Consider the following 14,656-nt stretch of genomic DNA (forward strand, 5'->3'; position numbering starts at 1 on the left):
CCATGCCCCTGGTCACATAGAAACATTTCTCTGTTGTCTATTAGCTAACTAATTTTTGTACCGGTCCCAGGGCTTGAACTAAGGAACTGGGCACTGTCCCTAGCCTTTTTGTTCAAGGCTAGCACTCTGCCCCTTGAGCCATAGCTCCACATCCTGCTTTTTGGTGGTAAATTGCAGATAAGAGTCTCACAGATTTGACTGCCAATAATGACTTTGAACAGCCATCCTCAGATTTCAGCCTCCTGAGTAGCTAGGATTACAGGCATGAGCCACTGGTGGCTAGCTGTTTGTCTTTTATTTTAAATTAGGTATGCAGTGAATTAAAGTGTTAGTTGGAAGAACAGTGGAGGGGATGCGAGGAGGAAAATGGGGACAAAAACATGAGAAGGGGTATCAATGTGTAAGAAGTAATGCACCGACTACCTGGCAAATGTAACTGTAACCCCTCTCTATATAGTACCCTGACAATAAAAACAAATAGACGAACAATGGAGAGACAGGAACACATTTCGGACTTGAGTGTTTAAAGGAGAAACTAAAGTTCAGGTGAATTCTCTCAGGAAGTCAACAAATACATAGGAATTGCATTTAAAGGGCAGCACGGTGTATTCATTGCTTGGAAACCATGAACGGATCCAGAAAAGCTGAGCAGAAAGTGCTCATTGCGTCACTGGGAAACATTCGCAGTTTTTTTTTTTTAAAGGAATGTTTGTTTACAAAGTGTATCTGAGGACCTACACAGAAGCATCTAGAAGTTGCTGTTTTAGTAATTGTTTGCCAGACTTCCAGGAGGAAGGGGTGGGGCTGGGGGGAGGGGTTGCTCTCAAATCACAGTGAAAACTAAGTTCTTCTGCCCCTTACCAGGCATCCCTGAGTAGCCTGTGTGTTTCTACCAGCCCAGTTGGTTTGCTCTGTCTCCCCTCTGAGTCATTGAGACCAGCCCAGCACCCACCAGCTGGCACAACAACCCTGTCATCTCTTCCATCCAACCTGCTCCACCTTCCTCAGATAAATTCTGGGGAATTTATCTCCACCTTGTCATCTCCTGCTCCACTCTGCATTTTCCTTGCCTGTTGATTCCTTAATCCCTCTGGAATGTGCCCTAAGGGTCGCTTCATCTCTGCTTTGGATCCTGCCAGCCCAAGGCTTCAGGGGCCTCCTGCTCTGGTTACCCTGGGATCAGGCTTCGCTAGGCTGTGGGGCAGAAGCAGAAGCAGAGCTGATTCAGAGGGTAGGAACTGAATTCCACTTCCCATCTGAGGACCCTGCCCTGGGCCTGCCCCACAAATCTCAATAGAGCTGAGAGAGTCTCTCAGCTACAGTTTGGCATTGCACCAGAACCATTGTGGCTTGGCTGGAAACTCCCCCTGGCTCTCAGCTGGCACTGCCCATCAAGGGATGGATAGTGAACTCCGCCCCTGATTTCTCCTCTTCTCTGCCTGCAGGAGGTTCTGCACATAGGAAGTGCCCACAACCGAAGTGCCATGCCCTTTACTGCCTCTCCTGCCTCAGGAACTGCCCCCAGGGTCATCACCAACCAGTACAACAACCCATCGGGCTTGTACTCCTCCGAGAACATCTCCAACTTCAACAGTGCTGTGGAGTCCAAGACTGCAGCCAGCGGGGGAGAGGCCAATGGCAGACCGTAAGTAGACCCAGGAATTTTCTCCAGGTGCCTTCTAGAAGAGGCTTATTTACACCAGGATCATTTCCTCTTGGCAAGTGAGAGAAGGCTAAACCATTACTTAGGGAGAAAACCTTTTGTATGCATTTTCCTTACGTGTGTGTGTGTGTGTGTGTGTGTGTGTGTGTGTGTGTGTGTGTGTGCTGGACAGGTCTTAGGCACTATCCCTTAGCTTTTTCTGCTCAAGGCTGGTGCTCTGTCACCTGCCCCACACCTCCATTCCTGACATTTTTGGTAGTTAATTGGATGGAGATGAGTCTGTATTCGTGCACTTTCTTGCCCAGGTTGGGTTCCAACTGCTATCCTCAGATCTCAGCCTCTTAAGTAGCTAGGATCACAGTTGTCCATTGGTGTCCGGCAGCTCCTTTTTCTTAATCTTCCTGTTAGTAGAGTGGTTGTAGGAATAAGAAGTAACACGGAAACGGCCCTGCACTGGGTCTGTTGCTGTTGAGAACGGTGGGTGGTTAATCTGGTCTTGAGTGCTCTTCTCACCTTGATCATCAGCAGACCATGGCCTTCCTTCCCAGCCTCGCCTCTCCCCGAGGGACACCTGCTGGGAGCTCTGGAGAGAAGCTAGCAACTTAGTGTTGTTCTGAGTGATCTGAGCAGGAAGAAGGATGCCAAGGTGCACTGTGGTGGTGAAGTGGTGCTTCATTTTACTCCCAAGTGAAGAAAGAAATTGTAGACAGAACAGTCCATGAGGCTACAAATGCTTATCCACAGGAATAGGTTATGATCTTGTGGCCAAGGCTCTCTTAGCAAGGGAGAGATGGGGCTGTGGGTAGGAATGGTAGAAAAGTCTGAGGAAGTGTCTTGAGGGGACTGGGCAGGCTGTCCCCTTCTGTCACAGATTATTTATTGGATTGCAATGCTTTTGAGTCTGTATCAGGTCCCTTAGATCTTCTCAGCAGAGGGGCCCATTATCTATTATCTTTTTTCGACAAACTCTTAGTTTATTTTTGTGACAGTATTGTAAGTTAAACTCAGGGCCTCATGTTCTTGCTTGGCTTTTGTGCTCAAGGTTAGTGCTCTACCATTTGAGCCATTTACAGCTTTTTACCAAGCAATATGATTGTCATGAGCTTTTCAACCTGAGCTGGCTTTGAACCATGATATTCCTGAGATCTCAGCCTCCTGAGTAGCTAGATTTACAGGCATGGGCCACAGGTTTCCTCCCAAACACTTTGTGGATGAGTCTAGAACTCCCAGAAGCCTGTGACAAAGCACATGGCTGTGATGAGAGTGAGTGGACAGACACGTGTATGAGTTGGTCACACATATATCAGAGGCCACATCAGGATAAGCATCCCAGGTCAGAGAAGACCACACTGTGATCTGTGTCCATTGGGCCACGCATGCCCCGTGCAGATGCAATGCTGCACCTCTGATTTGTAGCCAGAAGCCCTGTGCAGGTTGAGGATTGCTTTCATTAAAATCGAAGTTGCAAGGCCTCTTTTAATCTGGAAGCTGCGTTTTCAGTGTTCAAACTTTGTTGGAAAACACAGTAATAGTCACAACTTCTCTAGAGCTGAGGATCTTTTCCAGTCCTCAGATTGGTGTCTTAACTCTGAAGCCCTTTTGTTTCTGTTTCTCCCCAATTCACCTTTATGAGTCACCTGCTCAACTTTTAACATGTTGAAATTGTACCCCTCTAAGTACTTCAAATGCAGATGAGGAGAGGCTAAGTTTTTTGGGTCCCTGAGTCCTTAACTGTTCAGTTAAGGGCTTTGTAAGAACTCAAGGGCATAGGGGCCTCATGGTAGATCTGATTTCTTAAACCTTCTGCCCACTTCCCGACCTCCAAGAGAGACAGATAGTTTCTTTTTTCTATTAGAGAATTTATTAACATTGATTATTACATCATATTTCAAATGAATTGTTTAACAAACAAGTATTCAAGAAGGGAATCTCTATAAACAATCATTGGCACTTGAGAGACAGATATTTTCAAGTCCTCATTGTAGGTAGGTCTCCCTTGCCTGCCACTGAGAGGATACTGAGATTTTTCCTTTCAGTTCCTTAAGTGTCTCACAAGGATAGACTTTTGCTAGTTGGCTTTAGAAGACATTGGAAGTGGTGGCCAGAAGCTGGTGGTTCATTCCTAGTCACTCAGGAGGAGGCAGAGATTGGGAGGATCAAAGTTTGAGGCTTCCATTGGTAGACAAGTTGGAAGACCTCATCTCAGTAGCTGGATGTAGAGGTGTATACTCGTCATACCAATTATGACAAGAAGTACATATAGGAGGATCATGATTCAGGCTAGCGCTAGCACAGGCCCCAAGTGGGACCATATCTCAAAAATTAACTAGGGTCAAAAAGATAGGAACCACTTGCCTAGCATGTGCCAAGCTCTGAGTTCAAACCTCCAGTACTATTATTATTATTATTATTATTATTATTATTATTATTATTATTTTGATGTTGAAGGTCACTGGCATTTATCAAGTAACTAGGGAAAAATGGGGATTCCTGCTTTTTTGTTTCCCCAAATTCTGGTTTTTAAGAAGTCCTGCCTGCTTGAGTTGTTGGTCCTTTCAAGGTGATTTGGGGGATACTGTGGATTCCCGAGATCCACGCCACCCCTCCCTTCTTAAGGTTTTCATGGACACAGTCTGAAGGAAGGCCTCCGAGCAGCTCTGTGCAGACTGATGGAAACGGGGCAGCCTGTGTCTTCTCTGCCTTGCTGCTAGGAGAGGCGGAGAACATGACCTTCCTTCACAGGCCCCAAGTGGAATGTTGCATGATCTCGATTTAATAACCCAGGAAATGACACATCTTTAATTGGAAGAACCACTATGTACTGGCTGAAATATGTGCCTGGAAAGTATTTTTAGTGTGGCCTTGGCAATTTTTCCTTCATTAAGGTCTTTTTCTTCTCTCATTCTCCCTGCTTGTTCCTTCCCTTTCTGTCTGTAACTGTCCCCTCCCTTCTCAGTCTTTGGCTCAGCATCCTCTGAGTCTTTATCAAGACTCTTTGTAACTTTTCACCAGTGATATGCAGAGGTATCCAGAATCCTGAGAATGCCTCTGCCCAAAACTGAGGAACTACCTGAATTGGCAGTGCTGTTGGCATAGAGAGGGGTCTCTGCCTCCTGTCCCATGCCTGTGTGGTATGATCTCTGCAAAGGAAGAGTCTCTTCCCATCCACCAGCCCCCAGGGTAACACAGCCGGCTCAGCACAAGTGCCTGGCATGGGTTCATCCCTGCTGTTTAGTCTGTCAAATCCACTGAGGCTCCAGAATTTGCTCACTACATGCTTTGTGTCTGAGGTCATCACCCGGTCCCTGGGGCTTACCCTGAGTTTCTTTGTAGAGCATGCTAGTGTGTGTGTGTGTTAGATCTTTACCCATATGCCTTCCAATCAATCCAGAATACCTATAGCGCTGCCACCTGGGAATGCAGGGAAGGCTTCCTCCACTGTTGCTCCTCCTTCCCAGCAGGCTGAAGGGGCAGATCCTCAGCAGCACTTCCCCCTCTAGGGGAATTCAGCTAGGTAATCCTTTTCCAGTGTACCTTAGGGATGAAGGACCTCTGTGACCTCTTCCAGCTGAGTTTAGAGGCTCTCCTCAGCATCTGATAACTCAGCCTGGATTGTATTATTTATATGATATTGTTTGAGACTTCCTGCTCCGTGGATAGATGGGCCTGAGTGTTGAATGCCAGCTTTGCCTCTCACCAGTTGAGTAACTGTGGGAAAATGATGTAACTTCTCTGAAACCCTGTCTCCTGATCTTTAAGTTGTGCTCAAACTACCAACCTCAGCACCAGGTTGTTGAGAGAATGCAATGTAATATATATCAAGTCAGGTCCTGTTCAAATGATACCACAGGGATTGTATGAACTCTGACTCCACTGGAGCTGGAGCAGAAGATTTTCAGCATGATGGTGGCTCTTATCTCTCTAGCTAACTTGGCCTCAGCACACAGAACTGCCTTCTGAGTTTGGGTGCTCCTTCCTCCTCTTTTGGGGCTCATAACTCCTTCTCAGCTTTCTTATTATAGGACTGACTTCTGGGACAGTGAAGACTAAAACAGGCCAGACAGCCCTTGTAGAGCTCAGACAGCCCTTGTAGAGCTGACTTTCCCCCTTCTTCCCCTTCCCCTTCCCTTCTCATTTTCCTTTTCTTTTCTCCTTCTCCTTCCCCTTCCTGTCCCCTCTCTAACCCAGGGTATGTCTAAACCCAGATTCTCATTTCTTGGAATGGGACATGTGAAAGATTTTTCTAGACACACCCTGAAGTAATACTTCTTCCTAAAGGAAAGCCTGGCTCTTTATCCCTTGGGGGAAGTGGCACACAAGTATAAAGAGCTCTACACCATTTTCAGTTAACACTTAACTTCTATTTGGGGGAAAATACTTTATAACTTTTTTTTTTAATGCAGATTCCTGCTTGAACTCTGGACACTCTGTTACTCAAGGCTAGGGCTTTACCACTGGAGCCACAGCTCCACTTCCGGTTTTTTTTTTTTTTGGTGGTCATGGGACTTGAACTCTGGGCCTGGGCACTGTCCCTGAACTCTTCAGTTCAAGGCTACCACCCTGCCCCTTGAGCCGCACTTCTGGTTTTCTGGTGGTTAATTACAGATAAAGAGTCTCACGGTCTTTAGTGCCTGGGTGGGCTGGCTTTGAACCATGATCCTCAGATCTCAGCCTCCTGAGTAGCTAGGATTACAGGTATGAGCCACCAGTGCTCACCTACTTCCAGCTTTTTTGGTAGCTCGTAAGAATCTTAGGGACTTTCCTGTACAAGTTGGCTTTGACCCATCATCCTTATATCTTAGCCTCCTCAGTTGCTAGGATTACAGGTGTGAACCACTAGTGCCAGCTAATTAAACTTTTAATTCTGAGGTTATTATATATTTTATTATAAACATTTGCAAGAAATAGTAATAAGCCATATACTTCGATGATGGCATCTTGAAAACAGTAGCCCAATAGTATTGGGCAGTGATGGCTCATGCTTGCAATCCTAGCTACTCTGGAGGCTGAAATCTGAGGATTGGGGTTTGAAGCCAGCCCAGGCAGGAAAGTCCATGAGACGATTCCACCAGAAAACTGGAAGTAGAGCTGTGGCCCAAAATGGTATAGTGGTAGCCTTGAGTAAAAGAGCTCAAGCATAGCATCAAAACTCTGAGTTCAAGCCCCAGGGCTAACAAAAACAGGATGTTTACAGGACTCAGTGGGAAGGTATAACCTGCAGGTCACTTGTTTCTCAAGTTGCCTCTGGTAGCCATGCCTGCTGCCCCCCCCCGCCCCTTCCCTGTCCCTCCTCCAGCAGCCCACTAACCTCTTCATTGTTACAGTTTTGTTAGTCCAGGAATATTATATTCATGGAATCATAAAATCCATTACCTTCTAGGATTGTCATTTTTCTGTTTTCATTTTTTGCCAGTCCTAGGGCTTGATTTCAAGGCCTGGACACTGTCCATGGGCTTTCTCAAGGCTAGCACTCTACCACTCGAGCCACAGCACCGCTTCTGGCTTCTTCTGTGTATGTGGTACTGAGGAATTGAACCCAGGCCTTCATGGGTACCACTAGGCCACACTCTCAGCATTGTCATTTTTTTTTTTTATGCTCAGCATAGTGCTTTGGAGATTTATTCAAGTTTCCCATGGGATCCATCAATACTTTGTTCCTTTTTGGTTTGTTTTCTGTGCTAAGGTGGTTGCTTTTTAAAAATTGTGGTTAGAAGCCACATGATAAATACTTACTAGCTTAACCATTTCTTCAGAGCACTGTACCGTAGTAGTAAATTATGTGTGTATTGTTGTGCAATAGATCTCTAGAACATATTCCTCTTGCATAACTGAAATTCTGTGCCCAATAAACAACAACTCCCTCCTTCCTCCCTTCTCTCCCCACTCCCTCCCCCAAGCACTTGCAAACCACCATTCTGCTATTTCTAAGAATTTGATTGCTTTAGAGAGTTCAAACAAGTGGAGTTATGCAGTATTTCTTTTTCTGTCACTGGCTTATTTTACTTTAATGCCTGGAGGGTCAACCACAATATTATGTAGCATTTGATAAGATTTGCTACTTTTTTCACAGTATAACAATATTCTATTCTTGTCATATTAAAAAAAGAATGGATATATCTCTTGATGAGTATGTTGGATGCTCTGATTTCTTGGCTATTTAATTAGTTAATTGCCAGTTCTGGGGCTTGAACTCAGTGCGTGGGCACTATCCTTAGGCTTTCTCAAGACTAGTGCTCTATCATTTGAGCCACAGCACCACTTCCAGGTTTTTCTGTGTATGTATAGTACCAAAGAATCAAACGCAGAGTTACATGCATATTAGGCAAGCACTCTACCACTAGACCACACTCCCGGCCCCTCTTGGCTATTTTAAACACCAATGTATCTCTTCCTTATCCTACTTCAAACTCAACAGTTAAATCTTTCTGCCATCCCCACCTTCCCACCGCCCCAAAAAGAGAGCAAGCCTAGAATGTGTGTTCTTGCTACTGTGGTTCAGCTTAGTGTTTTTATAGTTGTAGTCAATGTAATAAGACAAGGAAAGGAAAGAAGAGCAGAAAGGGAGATGAAACTGTCTATTTTCATAAATTGTCAATGCAGAAAATAATAAGCTAGCAAAATAAAAAACATTGCCCTAGAACTAATAGATGAATCCAACAAAGAATCCATCAAAATAAACATGTAGACTATAAACATTAAAAATTCAGTGTCTTTAACTAGCAGTGAAAATGTAGATGCTATATAAATAATTAAAATGTATAATATCATTTACAGTTAGCCTGAACTGTCCATGACTTATTCTACAAACATAGACCACAAGTTTGGCCACAAAAAAAAAGAAACCTTAACAGTCTTAAAAGAGATCAAAATAATTAGCAGACATTCCAATTGCAGTAGACTAAAAGTAGAAATCAATAGCAAAAAAGAAAACTAGAAAAATCACAATATATTTGGAAATTCAACAGCACCATTGAACACTCAATTGGATAAGAATCACAAGGATAATTAGGAAATATGTGAGCACAAATGAAAATAATGCATCAAAACTAAATGGGGCTGGTCCTGGTAGTATTCACCTGTAATCTCAGCACAGGAGAAGATAAAGTAGGAGGATTGTAGGGCTAGGAACATAGCTTAGTGGTAAGAGTGCTTGCCTAGCATCCATGAAGGCCTGGGTTCGATTCCTTGGTACCATATACACAGAAAAAATTGGAAGTGATGCTGTGGCTCAAGTGATAGAGCTCTAGCTTTGAGAAAGCCCGAGAACAGTGCTCAGGCCCCAAAATCAAGCCTCAGGATTGACAAAAAAGAAAACAAAGTAGGAGGATTGTGAATTTGAGTTAGTAAGACTCTGTTTCAAAAACAAAATATTGGCCGGGAGTTTGGCCTAGTGGTAGAGTGCTTGCCTAGCACACACAAAGGCTCGGGTTCGATTCCTCAGTACCACATACATACAAAAAAGCTGGAATGGTGCTGAAGCTCAAGTGGTAGAGCTCTAGCCTTGAGAAAGTCCAAGGACAGTGCTCAGGCCCTGAGCTCAAGCCCAGGACTGGCAAAAACAAAAACAAAAACAAAATATCCCTCTGCCCCCCAAAACTTAATAGGATGCAAAAAAAGGGGAAAAAAAGTAGTGGTAGGAGGAAAATTTGCCGTGGTAAATACTCAAAGAGAAATTCACAAACCCAACTAAATTTATAACCTCAAAAATTAAAACAAACTAAACCCAGCCTGTGGCTCACACCTGTAATCCTAGCTACTAAGGAGGCTGAGATCTGAGGATCGAGTTTCAAAGCCAAAGCCAGCGGTTCAAAGTCAGCCAGAGTGCTAAAGTCCCATGAGACTCTTATCTCCAATTAACCACTAGAAAACAGGAAGTGGCGCTGTGGCTCAAGGGATAGAGTGGTAGCCTTGAGCTGAAGAGTTCAGAGGCAGTGCCCAGGCCAAGGGGTAGGGGGGTAGCCTTGAGCTGAAGAGCTCAGGGACAATGCACAGGCAGAGTTCAAGTAAACTTAAAATTAGATAGAAAGTATATATCCATGAAACTAAGAATTCACTTTTTGAAAAGATCAACAGAATGGACAAATGCTTAGTTGACGAAGAAAAGTTAGATTGACTGGGAATGTGGCTTAGTGGTAGAGTGCTTGCCTGGAATGCATGGGGCCCTGGGTTCAATTCCTTTATACTAGATAAACAAAACAAATAATAATAATAATAGTAATAAAGAAAAGTTACTAAGCAATGAAAGAGGAAGTGCTACTATGGATGTGGCACATAGCAGAAAACAAGAGGACTGTGACACTGGTGGAGAGGGTTTTGTAATTGTCTGTAGGTACAGTTGGTCTTTTTCAAGTCCTCTTTTTCTCCCTTGATTTTTCTGCCTGTTTATTTCATCCTAACTTGGTCTCTTATGTAACTACCCTATGACACCAGTGTCTCATATGTGCTTAATAGTTCACTGGAGTTTGACTATTATGACAAACTGCAATAGGTACATGAGAACATAAAGTTACTGTGCTAACTTTCCTTTCTGGGGCTTGAACTCGGCCTGAGCACTGTCCCTGAGCTCTTCATATCAAGACTTCTGTCCTGCCCTTGAGCTACAGCATCACTTCTACTTTTCTAGTGGTTAATTGGAGATAAGAGTGTCTTAGTTGTGCTCCGGCTGGCTTTGAACCTCAATGCTTAGATTTCAGCCTCTTGAGTAGGTAGAATTACAGATGTGAGCCACCACACCCAGCTCCTTGGCTCATTTCCTATCTTTGGGAAAAACATTGAGAGCTGGGAGTTTGGCCTAGTGGTAGAGTGCTTGCCTAGCATGCATGAAGACCTGGGTTCAATTCCTCGGTACCACATACATAGAAAAAAGCCAGAAGTGGTGCTGAGGCTCAAGTGGTAGAGCTCTAGCCTTGAGAAAGCCCAAGGACTGTGCTCAGGCCCTGAGCTCGAGCCCAGGTCTGGCAAAACAAAACAAAACAAAAAAACCATTTAGCTTTTTGTTATTAAGTGGGATGCTAAACTATGTGTTGTAAATACTCTTTAATCAAGCCAGGAATATCCCTTTATTATTTTTTAAGAGTTAAAAAAATCACAAATGGAATGAATTGAATCATTTCAAATGACTTTTCTATTCTCATTGATATGGTCAGTTTTTTTCTATAGCTTTTTGCTATGGTGGGCCATGGCATTTTCTTATCCTTTTGGTGTCTACGTGGTTTGTTATGACACTCCTATTTGGCAGGTGACTTTTCAATGTTGTGATAAAAATGCCTGAGAGAAACATCTTACAAGGGGGAAAGGTTTGTTTTGGCTCCCACTTTTAGACCATAGTCACTTGCCTGCATTGTTTCTAGGCTGTGGAAAGGGAACATTATGGTGTAGGCAACATGGCGGAGGAAATGTCTTTCTATAGCAGTAGGAGGCAGAGAGAGCAAGAGAGAAACGGGCCAGGGACAACGTAAACCCCTGGGATGTACCTTCAAGGGCACAATCCCAGAGACCTACTTCTTTCAGCTAGGGAGGTCAAGCTCATCTTCTAGCCTGCTGAGGTATGAACTCATCAGTCAGCACACTGGTCATATTGATGAGGTTGGCATGGTTATAGTCCAATCACTTCTTAATAGCCTGACCAGCTGGGAACCACCACGCCTTCCCATGAACCTTTTGAGAGGGAGAGTTCTCGTCCAAACCGTAACACTGATAAGACACACTGCCTCTCTAACCCGCTTGCTTTGGTTAGACTGCTCCTTTGCTTGGTTCTTGAGGTTGGATCTTAGGTTGCTGACTTGAGACTTATCCCTTTTTTAGTAGACGCATTTATTGACATCAGTTTCCTTTCTGCTTTACCTTAGCCACATACTGCAGTTTCTCATGGTGTTATAATTGTTTTGATTTCCTTCAGACTTCCTTTTTTAGTAAAGAATTTATTAACATTGATTTTTACATCATATTTCAAATGACATGTTTAACAAACCAGACTTTCTTTTTGACCTGTGTATTATCTGTTAAGTCTGTTTTGCTTACAGAAGTTTCAAGGTTTTCCTGTTTCTGCTGTTGATTTGTAGTTTGATTCTCTTGTGGTCAGAGAACACATTGTGTAATTTCAGTTCTTTAACATTTGTTGAGATGGGGACTGAGGCTCAGGATAGTGTCTTGGTGTTATTAATTCTACTTTTTGGTGGATCATTTGGGAAAGGTTGCATTTCAAAGTTAGCTGCCAGTGTTGCCTCGTTCTTCTACTTCTATTGGTCTGTCATTGGTTGAGAGAGAGGTGTTGAATATTTCACCTGTCACTGTGACACATCTGTTGGCCCTTCCACTTTTCTCAGTTTTTCCTTCACATATTTGAAGCCCTGTTACTTTATATAGATAAGACTGTTTACAGCTTCTTGGCAGGTGATTTTGTAGTGTCCTTGCTTGTGATTTTTTTTTGGTTGTTTTATGACAGTCTTGAGCCTTGAACTCAGTGCCTGAGTACTGTCCTTGGGCCTTCTCAAGGCTAGAGCTCTAACACTTGGGCCATAGTACCACTTCTGGCTTTTTCTAAGTATGTGGTACTGAGGAATCGAACCCAGATCTTCATGCATGCCAGGCAAGCACTCTACCACTAGGCCAAACTCCTGGCCTGCTTGTGATTTGTGTAATGTCCCTTTTATGGTTTTTACAAAGTATCTTTCCATTTCTGGTGCATTTAGTTGTTTGCCTGTCTATTTGATCAGAGAGTAATACAGTTGTGACAGCTTTCCTTTGGTTCCTGGTCACATGTGTATCTATTCATTCTTTTTTTTTTTTTGCTAGTCCAGTGCTCAGGGCCTGAGCACTGTCCTTGGACTTTCTCAAGGCTAGAGCTCTACCTCTCGAGCCTCAGCACCACTTCTGGCTTTTTTCTATGTATGTGGTACCAAGGAATTGAACCCGGGTCTTCGTGCATGCTAGGCAAGCACTCTACCACTAGGCCAAACTCCCAGCCCTCTATTCATTCTTTTAACTTGTTTTTCTTTATATTTGAAACATGTTTGTTTTTGTTGTTGTTGTGAATTTCCTTCTTTTTATTTGGGATTTATATACAGATCTTTTACTTGCTGCCAAAGGTGATAGCTCAAGTTTTATAAAGTTCCTCTGTATCTGCACTCTGATAACTTTCTTATTCTAAGAAAGCCGATTTCCTTGTCAGGTTGTTGTGCTGACCATGTCTAGAGGCCTAACCTGCTGTTTTTGGTCCTCCTTGACCTGATGCATTTTGGCTCCAGCTGCTCTTTGGCTAGAGCAAATTGGAGTGCCACTTAAGGTCTGCAGGCATGGCCTCTTAACTTCACTGGGAGATGGGCCAAAGGGGGTCTTCTTGCATTTTTTCTTCTAAGACAAAGTCTAGCTGTGTAGATCAGGCTGGCATTAAATTCTTGAGCCTCCTGCCTCAGCTTCCTGAGTGGTGCTGGGATTTCAATCCAGTGACTCTATGCTTGGATCATTGTAGAATTCTTTCTTTCATTGCTTTGATATTTTTTTTGTTCCATATCTTAGGCATATTTCTGTCCTAATTATTTTCTTAAGATACTGTGTTATCATGTTAATAATATTGGATAGCCTAGTGACTCAGACTTGAAGTCTGACTCAGGAGACCTCAAATCTTACTCACTAGGCTCTAATTTTTGAGTTTAGTTGGTGTTGGAGTTTCAAGTAAGGTATTGGATAGTGGGCATAGTTTATAAATGGCCCAGCAGTATAAAGATATTACCATTATTTAAGAATAAGTAAGCTGGACGAGATGGCTCAAACCTGTAATCCTAGCTACTCAGGAGGCTGAGATCTGAGGATCGTGGTTCAAAGCCAGCCCAGGCACTGAAGACCCTAAAACCGTGAGACTCTTATCTCCAATTAACCTCTAGAAACCTGGAAGTGGTGCTGTGGCTCAAGGGGTAGGGCGGTAGTTTTGAGCTGAAGAGCTCAGGCATAGCGCCAAGTCCCAGAGTCCAAGCCTCACAACTGACCAAAAAAAAAAAAGTAATACATTGATTTTTTTTTTTTTTAATTTGAGTATGGCAACGCTTTCTGAGTTGTTTTCTAGTCTCGGGTTCTTTCATTTTTAGTATTCCCTGGTGGCTTTCAGATATTACATGCACCAAAGAAGAGGAAAAAAGTCTTCCCAGCAACATTCCATGGTCTGACCTTGATTTTTAAAATAGTTCTTAGAGGAATAGAAAAGAGATTCATAAGAAATCCTGTCATATACTTAATATAGGGCAAGTTTTCAGCTCGAGAGGGCTGAGTAGCTCAGCCTGAGGAAGACTCTGGTAACAAGACCTCAGTGAGGCCCCTTGCCAGGCTGCAGGGAAGGCAGTCACACTTTCCTGCAGGTGGAAGGAGGGAGACACAGGCAGAGACTGGCTGCCTTGGGCAAGATGAGGGCAGGGGTGGCAGCTGGCAGGCGTGACCAGTGGACCAGTGCTTCTGCCTAAATGTTAACCTTCCCTGGCCACAGCAAAGCAAAGAAAGCTTCTGTCAATGCTCCCTGAGCCAGTGCTGTGGCCAGAGCATGATTGTGGCCGGAGGGAAATACCTGGGGCTTTGCTGCTGTTGGACGAGTCTGTTTTCAGCTGAAGTCATTTGAAGTGCTCCAGGACCCCTCCCCATTGTCTTGGAGAAGTGAGAAAAAGGAAGAGGGAGGGGAAGAAAGTAAAGAGAAGTAATGTGCAGAATGGTAGGCAGGGAACACAGATGTCCCTTGATATTGCAGGGAGGCTTTGTCAAGGAAAGACTGCATGCTGAGGGTGCAGTGCTCAGGGGTGTCCTGCAAACGCCGCCCCCAGCTTCTGCTGAGATATGTCACTACCACTTAACTCAAGCACACCAGCATTTGCCGTGCTTTGGGAGCACCAGTGGCTTGTGAGAATACATATTGAAATACTCTGTGGATCACACTATGATTTAAATATGACTAATGAGGGGAAAAAGCAGGAGAGAGCAAAGGAACAGCTGACATTGTCCAAAAAGAAATGT

The 14,656-nt window shown here is 43.8% G+C and overlaps 1 protein-coding gene across 2 annotated transcripts in view; it reads left to right on the forward strand.

Moving 5' to 3' along the window:
* Pdlim1 (PDZ and LIM domain 1) overlaps positions 1-14,656 on the forward strand; it is a 45,721-nt gene that overhangs the window by 24,503 nt on the left and 6,562 nt on the right. For both annotated transcript variants that reach the window (XM_090346198.1, XM_090346199.1), the window contains exon 4: positions 1,446-1,645. In XM_090346198.1, the coding sequence (XP_090202324.1) occupies positions 1,446-1,645 (200 nt within the window). The remainder of the gene's footprint in view (positions 1-1,445; positions 1,646-14,656) is intronic.

The sequence above is a fragment of the Megascapheus bottae genome, chromosome 15 (assembly GCF_031878675.1).
Source record: "Megascapheus bottae isolate mThoBot1 chromosome 15, mThoBot2.hap1, whole genome shotgun sequence".
In the NCBI taxonomy this organism is placed as follows: domain Eukaryota; kingdom Metazoa; phylum Chordata; class Mammalia; order Rodentia; family Geomyidae; genus Megascapheus; species Megascapheus bottae.